The sequence below is a fragment of the Netta rufina genome, assembly GCF_964035555.1.
Source record: "Netta rufina genome assembly, chromosome: 20".
NCBI classification, from domain to species: Eukaryota; Metazoa; Chordata; class Aves; order Anseriformes; family Anatidae; genus Netta; species Netta rufina.
This window is the reverse complement of record NC_140144.1, coordinates 3,231,982-3,244,079: the sequence shown is the minus strand read 5'-3', so window position 1 is coordinate 3,244,079 and position 12,098 is coordinate 3,231,982. Positions and strand designations below refer to the sequence as shown.

Here is a 12,098-nt window from a genome sequence, read left to right as displayed (position 1 = left end):
ATTAAAGACCTCTCCACTGGGATGGAGGAGAAGTCCCTGTGGCTGCTATTTCTCTGATTTCTGAGGAATTCTGGTCTAATTTTACATAAAATTCACACATCCCTCCTACTACATGCTTTTATATGGCTTTCTTGGAGATCGCTGGCAGGGTGCAGAGATCAGAGAACACGCCTGGAGCTGGAAGATGTTTAGGAAAGCCAAAGGCTGCCCTGCTCACCCACCCGCGGCAGCTCTCCGTGCCAGCTTAGCCAGAATGAAGCATGCCATGTTACTGAAGGGGAGATACTGGAAGCAAATCTGGGGGCAATTTCAGATTCTACTCTGAAAAAGCAGAAGAAAGATCTGCCAGTAGATGGAAATAAAGAGAGAAGGTGACCCAAAAGATTCATGATAGGTTTGAGAAATGTCTAGAAACAACACGGGGAGAGTTCAAGCAAGGGAAAGTCAGAACCAGCACGGAAGGAGGAAGAGAAGACCTGGGGATGGAGGGGCAGAGGCTGGAGAAGATTCTTTATATAGTCAAAGCAAAGAAGGTGGTTATTATTTTTTCCCCTTAAATGAGTCATTCCAAAGTACTGGTGAGTTTTGTAACAGCCATCAGATGATCAAGCTGAAGTTAAATATAGCCACAGATCTGATGCACCCTGGTACAGGTCACAGGGCCCAGCTAAGGCTACTAAGTAAATGTTCAAATGCCACGATAAATGAAGTCCAAATACGCAACCAGAACTGGAACTGTTGGTCAAAATGTTTCAGTCCTGAAGGTTAGCTGGGAAGCTTTCTATCCTTCCAAAATAGAGGCAGTTGCAAACCACTTATGGCTTTCCCACACTACATGCAGCACGGATCTTGATTAGTTTTACAGCGTAAATGTCAGGAAAGTCTCCTGAGATCAACTGACTCCTGAGTAACTTAATTATACCTCCAGGCCATTTTTGGTTTTGCATGATCACATTTGCTTTGCCATAAATCCCTCGTTCTCCAGGTATGCTATACAATTGAATTATTTTTATCTTTTTCTTCTTTGGAAATCCCCACAGAATTTTGGGGATCATAAATAAAATTAAAGAAAAAAAAAAGTTTCTCAAGAAGCTTTATGATTTTGCAGTGTTTCTGAATCCATTAATATTTAATTATATTTTGTAAACTTCAACAAAGTTAGGTTACTAGCTGTTCCAGTCAGCTGCTGAAATATTCAGAAGGCAGCACTTCAAAAATTAAGTAAGGAATAGGATGAGCTTTGTTATCCAAGAACTGTGCAGGACCTGATCCTCTCTCAGTACATGCCAGGGATGCCCATAAGTCTCCTGAAGGGGCTAGGAAGATGCATGCCTCTGGGCCAAGCCCTGAGCTGCATTATAACAGACCAAGGAGGCAGAAGAAGGTCTCACAGACATAGGAACATTTGTTATCCATGCTTCTTGCATGGCCTGCACTGGGCATCAGCTCTCAGGAAACAAGGCTCTAGCTAAAGCTAGGAGCTGAAGCCAGTAACGTGGCAGAAAGGAGAGCTGGTAAAGACAAGCTCAGCCACAAGAGACATGGATTTCAGCTGGGAAGAGTTGGCTGCTTCCATCCTCAGCAGCTGGAGTGGGATAGGGAATGCCTTGAAATCTCTGGGTGTCCCTGGACTGCAGTGCTACATCCCATAGCCATGCACTACTGCTCCTTTCTATGGGTCTAAAAAGAGAAAGTATCCCTGCGAGCTGCTGCATAAACACACAGATAGTGATCCTCTTACCCGACAGGGAGCATACAAGCTGAAGTTTGTAAAATAGAACTGCTAAGGTGGATGCGGTGCTTTTGGAGCCAGCAAGTCTTTGACTTATGGCCATGGGAGCAGCACAGCAATGGGGTGTGTGTATCCTCATCCACTTGGTGAGAGCAAGCAAAAAATGTGCAAAGAAAATCTAATGCTGCCTCATAAACATGACTGAGTGTGCTACAATGAGAAATCAAAAGTGTGCAATAATATGAACACAAACTGCAGTATTTGGACTCCTTCCTACACAATATAGGGGCTATACATTTTTTTTTTTTTGTCTATAGGGAATGCTTCAATATAAATCCAAGCACACAGAGAAGCTACAGCAGTGTCATTTCCAGCTCTTGCCAGGACCTGGCTTCCTGCCTGTGCTTGGGCTGCTGCCTCAGATTGCTCTTGCGCCTGGTGAGAAGCAGGAAGGTTTTAACATCTTGACTTAAAAGTCACTGTAGCCTCTTCAAGTTGTTTTCCACAGAGTTGTTCGGAGAATGTTAATTCTTTGATTCATCCCCAAATTCAACGAGGTAAGAAACACTAACATGAGACAGCAAAGGCAGCAGTACAACACCTGCGACTCCCCAGGCCTAAACTTCAGATGTATTACTGAGTCAGCCAACACCCATTACTTGTTCCGCCTCTGCTCCTGAAAACAGCAAAAGCTACAAAAGTCTGTGCACCTCCACACAGCAGCAACACGAGCAGTGCCTGCTGCTCACCCTGGGGTGGAAAGAAGCCAAAGAATACAAAGCAGTTCACAGAAACAAGCCTCCATATAACTAAACAAAACCAAATGAGAGTAGACCTCCAGGTCCTTAACAGGGGTCTCAGCAGCATAAACTAGTACACAGAGGTACAGCATGGAAGGAAATCCCTGCCTCAAAGTGTCTGCAATGTGTGCTGTGGATCCAGCAGCTATGGTCTAAGTTTGAAGAACCAGAAGCCTCGAACTTACCTTGGTCAGCTCTTGGGCATTTGCCAGATTGTCCACGGCGATAGCCAAGAAGACGTTCAGGAGCGTATCTGTTGGGGAGCAGCTAAGGAAAAATCTTCACATAGCAAATACAGCAAATGGTTCCTCTTCTGCTACCACTACCCTTCTTTCCCCATTCCAGCCATGGTATATTATGGATAAACCCCTCACACCACTGCTTTGTCCTCGTCATTCCCAACTCACCCACTTCTGCTGGGACCAGCTGAGGAGCACAGCAGGTGTCGGACACCCATCCGTGTCTTCACCAGCACACGTGTGCTGCTGGGATACACTCACACCCCCCCACACGGGATTTCCCCTTCATTTTTCCCTCTTGCTTAGCGGGATGGCTGGCAGCTCCTGGAAGTGGCTCATTTTAAAGACAACACAAATGCATTGGGTGTAACAAAAAAGTGAGGCTGAGGTCAGTGCTGTGCTATACACCAATGGGGGGAAACGCTCATGACTTGCCACACCGGAATCGATGTGACAATTAGAGCACCACCAACATCCTCTGTCCTGAAAGCTGCAGTGTCCTGCAGAGTACAGCTACAGCTGAGCCCATTAGCAGGATGCCCAGCGTGAGCTAATGAGCTCTGCCAGCACACAGACCCTTAGTCCAGCCACTGCACACAGCCCACCTAAACCACTGCCAGTGCCCACGCCAGCCGGGCTCTCTCTGCAGAGCACTGCATTATATCACTAAGACATCACATTTCCCCACAGTTATTAACTCACTCATTGTTTTCACTTTTCCTCTTAATGATTTCAGCTATTACTTGGCCCTTCATATATTTTATTGTTGTTGTTCCAGTTAGGTGTCTGCAAAACAGCCACAAAGCAACCATAAATCAGACACCTCTGCATGTGAAAGGAGAGCAAGCAAAGCAAAACCAAGCCAAAACCAATGCCCAAGAAACAAATGCATTTTGCTCCCATACATTGCCTGGTGGCAGGACAGTCACTCACCCCAGCTATGCAAAGCTATAACTGCTGCTCGAAACGCGAGCGTACATGGCAATGAAGTTGATCTCATGTATTTACTCTCTGGAGATTCACAAAGGCTGAATAGCAGTGTGATGCCACTGCATTGTGTTGTCCTCACCTGAGCCAAATAGGAGTCTGGGACTCCAACTGCAGGAGCTGTAGGCAGGTAACTGACCCAACACAAAATAACTGCATGTGGCCCTGCTTTGGTCTGTGAGTTAGAAACGATGCACAAAGCCATGCTGCAGGTGGGGCAGGAGCTAAATGCAAGGGCTGAGTGCTGGAGGGAGCAAGGCGAGCCGCTGCAGCAAGGACAGCGAGCTCCCAGGGTGCCAGCAGAACTGCAACTACATTTCAGGAAACCTTCACCTCAGCACCCGCTGGTTGCCTTCCATTTCTCAGCAAGACTGCTTGGAGGAAGCACCTGAGGTTTCTCTTCAAACAGAGGAGCCAGGAGTGGTGTGAGGCTGATCTGGCTGCGGGCTGGTGGTGCTGGGTGCCTGTGCCCAGCAGGAGCGTGCCCAGCAGCCCCCGTGCCCTGGCAGCCCTGCTGCCTGCAGACCCTGCTGGCTGGGGAGCCATCACCCGACACTGGCAGGGCTTCAGGAGACTTTTCCCAGGGCAGCCGGGAACCAAAGCTGACCCAGACACCCAGCTCAAGGCTTTGCTTTCCATCGCAAGAACATTTGCCAAACTTAATTCAGCCAAGACTTCAGAACCAGACGTTCAGGCCTCTTATTCCCATTGGGATGAGTGTCTCCAGAGCCTAAATACCCATCAGAAAACAGATCCTCTGCCTGTGACAGTGGAAGCAGGAGCTGTATTTAATCTTCCAGGATGCATCTGCATCCTGCAGGGGATGGGACACAGAATCCAGAGTTTTCTTCAGGCAAAGGCCAGGTTCTCTCCATGTCATATAAAAGAGGATAGAGGTTTTTATTGTGTGAAGGTAGTTCCCTGGGGACGTCAAGAGGTTTGAAATGTGGTTCCCATCCATTGCTGCTTCCTCTGTTCAAGCAGAACAGCAAGGAGTATGGGGCAGGAGCACCTTGATCCTGCTGAGCCCAGTGAATAAAAAAGCAGAAGAAGGGAAAGATGATACTGAAATGTCCCTGCATCCCTTCACCTTGGAAGTGAAGCCTCTATCTCTTGCCTGGGGGGAACGAATATTTCAGTAATAAAACTGTCTTGCTACCTCTGCTTCCTACACACATGTGCTGAAATTGTCTTGTGTAACGTAGTCAACTACTGGAAATATAATTACATTTTAAAAACAAACAATCACACACAACTGTTCAGGCTACTTTGACTCATCTCCAAGCAGATGCATTCTGGTGGAATTGAGTGTTTCTGCCCCCAAAGAAGGTCCCTCAGCCCTTTTTGTAGAGCTTGGGGACTCCCCGACACCAGCTGAAATTCATTTTCTGTGCCAGGCTGTTCACCCCAGCCAGACCCACGGACCAGGCCGGCCAGCTGAGCCGATGCTGGCACTGAGCACGGCTGCTCCATGCTGGAGCAAAGCGCAAAAGGCAGCCAGAGACCAGGGCTGGGAAGGGTGGCTGGCTCCAGGCATTTGCTGCTTTTCATTTCAGGCTTTTCTGTACATTTTTGGATTTTTTTTTTCTCCTCCTTTTCCCCCTCAACAGATGCACCAATTTATTAATTTACCGGATGACAATGAATACAGGCATGGTGTAATTTCCTAGAAAATGAGCCAAATCCTGCTGTCACTCCAATCATACTACTTTCATTAAACCATTTAAGACAGAGAGGTCTGGCTCCACATGGGCTCTCTGCAACTGGAAATGCAATGTGAGATAATTCTGACTTTTAAAAACAGTTTGTGGATCATTTCCTTGCAATGTGCCTTGAAAATATGAACTGATTCAAAGAAGCAACTGAGCTGCGGCGAAAGCAGGGGTAGCCAGAGCTTCGCAAGCTTCTTTATGACCTGGAACAACTATAGTGCCCCAAGCAGCTCTGGGAGGGGAAAGGAGTCATTCGTGTTTAAAAAGAGAAGGTTTTAAAAGCTGACCCCAGATCACTAAAGCTGATTCTCTAACAGGAAGATTTGATCCAGGCCTCCTAAACTCTTAAAAATGAACTCAGGACGTGACAATGTTTAAAAACTGAAAATAAAACCACTCCCAGCAGAGGAACCACAGTGTTATAGATGGGTCTTTGACTGATTTCGACATTAGCCAGAAAAATAAAATCTGAAAGGCCCATGTAAGAAATTCAGTCACAGTCTGAATTCCGCATGGGAAGGACTGGAGGCAAATCCACACTGGGCAAATGAAAAAGATCCAGTGCATAAAAAAAAAGCAAATTCATATTGCTTTTAGAGGAGAGTTCTGCAAGGCAAAGAGGGGGAGCTTTCTGAAAGAGAGACACCATAACATTCAAGTCCCAAGTTAGAGCAACAAAGAATTTTACATTAAGCTGATCAATAATTAAGCTAATCAGCAGCCCAGCCAGTGCAGGCTGCTCTGCACAGGGTGTCCTGGTGCCTGCCAGGCTCGGGGGCTCCAAGTGGGAAGTGGAACCTGCGGCTCCCCCCGTGCCTCGCCCTGCACTGCAGCATCACTGACATTAATGACTATTTTACTTCCCACAGAAATGCAGGACTGTTATTTTCTGGCAAACTGAACTTTATTTTCAGACCTTCCTGGTTATGTTTTGACAGTTAAGAATAACTTAAGTCCCTGGTAAGTCACACGGTTCAGCTTTCCCTCCGAGATAAATGACTGCCTGCTGCTTGCTCTCAGCATCAAAACCATAACTACTGAAAAGCAGGGGTAGCACTGACCTTACCGAAACCCTGCTTGAAACATCAGCGCGAGCATTAGTGGGCTTCTTGCGGCAGCTCCTGCAGTAAACACAAGGAAAAGGTTTAACTCCTTGTCCTCTGTTGTCTCTGCTCATGGTGCTTAAAGGCAGTCAGTGCCCGTGTGAAGCAGAGGGCTTGTCCAAACCATGGAAACCTTCAACAGACAAAATCTTGGCCAGATCTCCAGGTCTCCTACAAGAAATTAACGGATATGCTTCATGTTTAAGACCCTGATCACTGGAAGGTGGTGAAAGAAGCCTGCTAGGATCAGTTTGCCTATCTCTGTTCTTTCTGTTCACAACAACCCAGTGGCTGCACTAAATTCATCCCCACCTGCAGGGTTCAGAGGGGATTAAAGTCTCACGCTTTACCTATGAGGATCGGTTCCTCGATAAATGCACAAACAGTGCCCCGAGGAGTTCTCTGGCCGTGCTCGAGGTGCAGCCATGGGCAAAGAGGGAAAGGCACCAGAGATGTCCCAGGGACGGCGATGCCGGTGGCAAGCAGCATAAGGGAAAGCAACATGCCGGAGCTCTGCGGGGCAAACGTGGATTTGGGGCAAATGTGGACAAGGTTTTAGCCCAGAACTGTGCCACAGCAAGCAGAGGCAAAGACCAAACTCATGGCAGTCGTGAGATGCGAGGCAGATCCTTATTCCAGCTATGTGAACTTCCCCTGCTCTCTTTCCTTTAGGGGAAACACAAGGGAGAAGCCCCTCTTTTAACTAATGGGGCAAGAAGGGAATTTATACCCCGTTCTTCAAAAATGCTGCATCTTCGCTGCTCTAAGGTTAAAAGTCTTTCTCTCTCTCTGAGCCTTGCTGTCAAGCCTGATTACGGCTTAATCTCATTTCCAAATGCCAAGCCCCGAGGACTGAGAGCTCTCCCTCCCTCCCAGCTCTCCACTGACCCAGTTTTCAGACGCCTCGTGTTTCTGGAAGGAGCACGCTGAGGCTGGTGTCTGAGTGGAGCTGCTGGCCCAGCCCACGTGTCCTGGCTGCTGTTGCTCCGATAGCACACGTTAATGGGGAAAATCCCTCAGACACCCCTGTGGGACAGGCACGGCTCTCACACTTTCTGCTCTGTTGTGGCTCCTCATGCCACCGGGGAGATTTCACGCAAAGCAAAGGGCTGGAGCCCTGTCTCCCAATCCAGAGGCTCTGATGTCCCGTGTCATCTTATCTTGACCCCCTGTTGTAGAGATCTACATCTATAACAACTGCTTCTTTAGCACGGGTATGGCCCCCTGCATACCTTTCCCTTTCTCCTAAGTACCCAGCCAACGTTGCCAGCCTTAGCAGGACTCCTAGGAAGAGACAAAAGCTGGAACAGTAACTGGCAGGAAGGTTCACAGTGCTGGGACACCCTACAGAGAGCTCTCCAGCAGAGCTGCAGTGCTCAGCATTATTACCCCAGAACAAACAAGGCAGCCACACTGCCTCATATACACAGCAGTTTTCAAGTTCTAAGGATGCTGTTTGCCACCACACAGCTTATCACTGCAGCCAGCAAACTTCTTGTGCCAACAAATTTATATCTTGCAACGCTACACAACATCAGCCCGTCAGCAGTCTCCATCACGAAGCAAAGAGCCACCACAAATTCTGAGCTCTGCTGGCTCTCCAATCCCACACAGCCATTAGATCCGAGAATCTCTGCTCGGTTCTGTGCAAAACACAGCCTCCCTTCCTAAATCCTTGCTCTGTGTGACTGCTACTTTTGGCAGACTCCTCGGGACTCTTCTGGAGGACACAGGCTTCCCAGTATCCTCAGCAGATTTTCAGGACAAAGCAGAACAAGACATCTTAATAGATCTCATCTGTCTGGTCTTGGAACATGACCAAATACTCCCAGAGCCCCAAATTCAGGATCTGGACTCTGGTTTAAGCATTATGTGGAGACAAGACGTGTTCAAGCACTTAGAATAGCATAGCTAGTTAAGCTGTTGTGTAGACAAAGACGCCAAGGCACTGGAGCCTGATTTACATGATAAAACAATCTCAATTATTTCTCCCACTGATCTAGTATCCATAAAGATCTTCAAGGTACAGAAATCCTGCTCTGACTCAACTTTATTGTTTTTCCCACAACATAAATTAACTCACAATAGAACTTCCTCAAACTAAACCATTAACAATAAAATGGACAAGGACTGTGCTCACATTGCCATCAGAAAAGTGATGCCAACACGGACAACTTGCCTACAACTCTTAGCCCAGGTGCTGTAAGGAGCAAAGCCATAACAATAATCAGGTTTTTAAAAGTGCTTGTGCACACACAGAGGTGTGTGAGTGAAAGGAATAATGTAAACTAAATTAGATTTTTCTGGCACCCCTGAAAGGGTGCGTGGCACTGTGCACTAATGCAAGGCAGCAGGCAAGGATACAGTTACCAAACAGTGTCAGGACGATGAAGTAAATGGAGGAGAACATCCCCGAGTGGACACCACCCTGCGACTCTATGCCGTGGTACATCACCGCGTTCCAGTCTTCCCCCGTCAGGATCTGCACAGAGAAATTTGAAAGGGAAGAAGGGGTGACAGAGAGGGAAGACAGAGCAGAGACGGTCAGAGGCGCAGGGCAACTCGATGCAACCCAGGACGGGTCTCCCGAGGGGAATGCTTCCCACCTCTGCCACCAGCCTCCCTGCAGAGGCGGTAGAAGTCTCATTCCTACACATTCCCCCCCCAGCAAAACTTCTGACTTCTCTCCATTTTTAAGTCCTGCAGAGATGCCAGGTTTTAGCATTGCCCAGGCACCGAAGAAAACCCTGCCTCCAAAGCCCAGTGTCCTGAGTGGGATCTCCACCAGCTTCAACTCCTTTCATTCGCTTCATACAGGAAGGGTTTGCTCAGTCATCACCCCAACACACACACTTTATATACACTTTTTAGTGACCCACATAACAAGACAAGCACCTGCAGACCCCTTCCACTATTCACCAGCCCCCCAGGGCTGCAGACAGCCTTGCTGCAGCTGAGCCTGGCTCCAAATGCCAGACCCCGGGCAGCACAGCCACCACGAGTCTTGCCCGGGCTTTGCATCGCCACAGTTCTTCTCCGGGCTTCCTGCTTCCCAAGGCCACAAGGAAGCTCAGCTACCCAAACAACCACAAATCTCAAAAAAAAATAATAAATAAATAATAACAAGGAGATGCAATACACAAATGTGTGAGAGTGAGGACAGGAGAGGGTAGCTTCAAGGGGACTCTGCTCCTCCCGCGTCCTTGTGCACGAGCACAAGCGCAGCCCAGGCTGCAGAGCTGTCCTGGCTGCAGGCTGGGATGCTGACCTGGGGCTTATTAGCAAACACATGAATAATAGAAAAGCTAACCTTAATAAGTGGAAACACCTAAGTCTAAAATAAGCCTTGTCACTCTAGATGCTAATTTTGCACCAGTCTGAACTGCCTGCCATTGCTGTTCTTCACCAACGACTGTAACACAGCAACATTTTCAGCAGACCAACCCTTCATCTGCCCACCGGGACAAGTCTAACAATAGCTACTTTCAGTACATTAAAAATGCCCACTGGAATTCAGAGCTCAAATGCCCAAATAGGAAGCTGTCTCTTTAGCAGAAGTAGTATGGAAAAAAGAAAACCACCAACACCACCAATGTACTGATCAATCCCAAGTGCACACAGTACTCTAGAAATAATTGCAAATTCCAGACTAACCATCAGCTGCTGATAGAGAGAAAATTTCTTGCTGCAGAGTTGGTGCTGATGACAGCATTAAAGCAAGAGCAAGGAGAGACACAAGGCTACACAGTGCATATGCAACCTTGTTTCCTAAATGCAGAGTCTGGGCTCAAATAATTCAGTGCAAGCCCAGAGCGTCCCACACCACTCGAGTTATGCTGGGTTTACACCAGAGACTATGAACCAGGCCACTGGGCTTTCAGCTCTGGCACTCGACTACACAAAACTGTTTCCACTAACTTCTGCTCACCTCATTTCTGTGAATTCACAACTGTTCCTGCTTTCTAGAAATAATCATACAGTGATTTCTGTTCACACAGACATTCACAGAAAAGGAACTGGTGGGAGCGCTTCTGTGCCCTGCATAGGACCAGGGGTCACAGGTGTCACAAGTTACAGGCTACACACAAACCCAGCAGGACTTGGGTTTCAAAACCCCAACCATATTATTTTGAAAGTGGAACAACATCTTAAAGAAAAAATCTGTGTTTGCTTTATGGACCTGTTTCAAAGAGATAACTGGTCTAAACTCACCAGACTGCCTGTGCAGAGCTGAGGTTGCTCTGAGGCCCCAGTGAGGAGATGGGGACACAGACCCAGTGTCCTTCCCCAAATTTACACCATTCCCATCCAGCTGGGGCAATTATTTAGGCAATTAGGTAGCAGCCCTCAAGGAGCAGAGCACCTGAAGTTAATAAAGGTCTTTCTGGTCTACAAAGTCTGTGTTTACGGATGCCATTAGAACTGCTTCCTTCTGGAGAAGGGACAGCAGTGCAGAGGGCAAGCGATACAGACTTTGGTGTACAGGGAAGTCCAAAGATTTTGGATTTTCCCAAGTCCCAAACTGCTTTTGGCTGTCCCTAGTGAACACTTTGTCCACTGCAGCACAGCATTTAGCTGTAAGGCTTGGCTGAGGGACTATTGGATGATGGAATAAAAACTGCTTTCAAGATCTGCTGTAAAAAAATCTTAATGGACTAACGAGCACACAAGGGTGGAAGACACTCAGCTGCTGGGGATCAGCACAGCATCATTTCAAAGGGCTGTCCTGAAGGGGAGATACTTTCCTGAAGGACCTGAATAAATGCCAGATCACTTAACTCAGCATCATATCTCACAGTGGGGTCAGCAGGGACAGCCGGGGCACCAAACCCTGCTCTTCCCAGACCTTGGCAAGGGCTGAGGTCCGGTCGCATCCTGCCACCGCGACTCCTCACCTCCCCCAGCAGGCACCAGGGCTCTGCTTCCCTTCCTTGCAGCCAGCAGCGTGCAGTTATTTGAGCAGCAGCTCTCCAGGAGCAGAGCACGTATGGTTAATAGAGGTCTTTCCGCTTTATAGAGTCTCCGTGTTTATGGATGTTGTAAACACTCGCAGCTCAATGACTGCTGCAACAGGGAGACGTAGCTATTTATTTTTCATGCCTGTATATATGAATATATATACAGTTTGTATTTTGTATACACACAGTTGGGCATTCAGCTCATAATATCTTACTCGGGGGCCAAGAGCTGGAGAAAAATGTGTGATGCTCTTAAAGGGAGTTCAGGGATAGCAGGACTCGGTTGCACCAAATACCGAGTTCAGCGAGCTGCCAGGCAGACACAGCATGTCCTGGGAATCCCGTAACAGAGGACTGTGACCCAGCTGGGTCTGCTGAGACAGACAGGGTTAAGGCAGGCTGCGGGACCTGCTGCTGTGGTTTGGTTTTACTGGATGCTGGCAGCACCAGCACTGATTTGGAAGCAGTCAGCTGGGGCTGAGCCCCTGACAAACTGCACGCATGGGGAGCCATTTCCCCAGACACCACCTCCAGCTGCTCCCCAGGTGCCCCCAGCCCACCATCTCT

The 12,098-nt window shown here is 48.0% G+C and overlaps 1 protein-coding gene across 2 annotated transcripts in view; it reads right to left on the bottom strand.

Moving 5' to 3' along the window:
- LOC311217258 (voltage-dependent N-type calcium channel subunit alpha-1B-like) overlaps positions 1-12,098 on the bottom strand; it is a gene marked incomplete at both ends in the record, with an annotated part of 280,405 nt that overhangs the window by 89,343 nt on the left and 178,964 nt on the right. For both annotated transcript variants that reach the window (XM_084299168.1, XM_084299169.1), the window contains 2 exons: positions 2,718-2,785; positions 8,938-9,055. In XM_084299168.1, the coding sequence (XP_084155294.1) occupies positions 2,718-2,785; positions 8,938-9,055 (186 nt within the window). The remainder of the gene's footprint in view (positions 1-2,717; positions 2,786-8,937; positions 9,056-12,098) is intronic.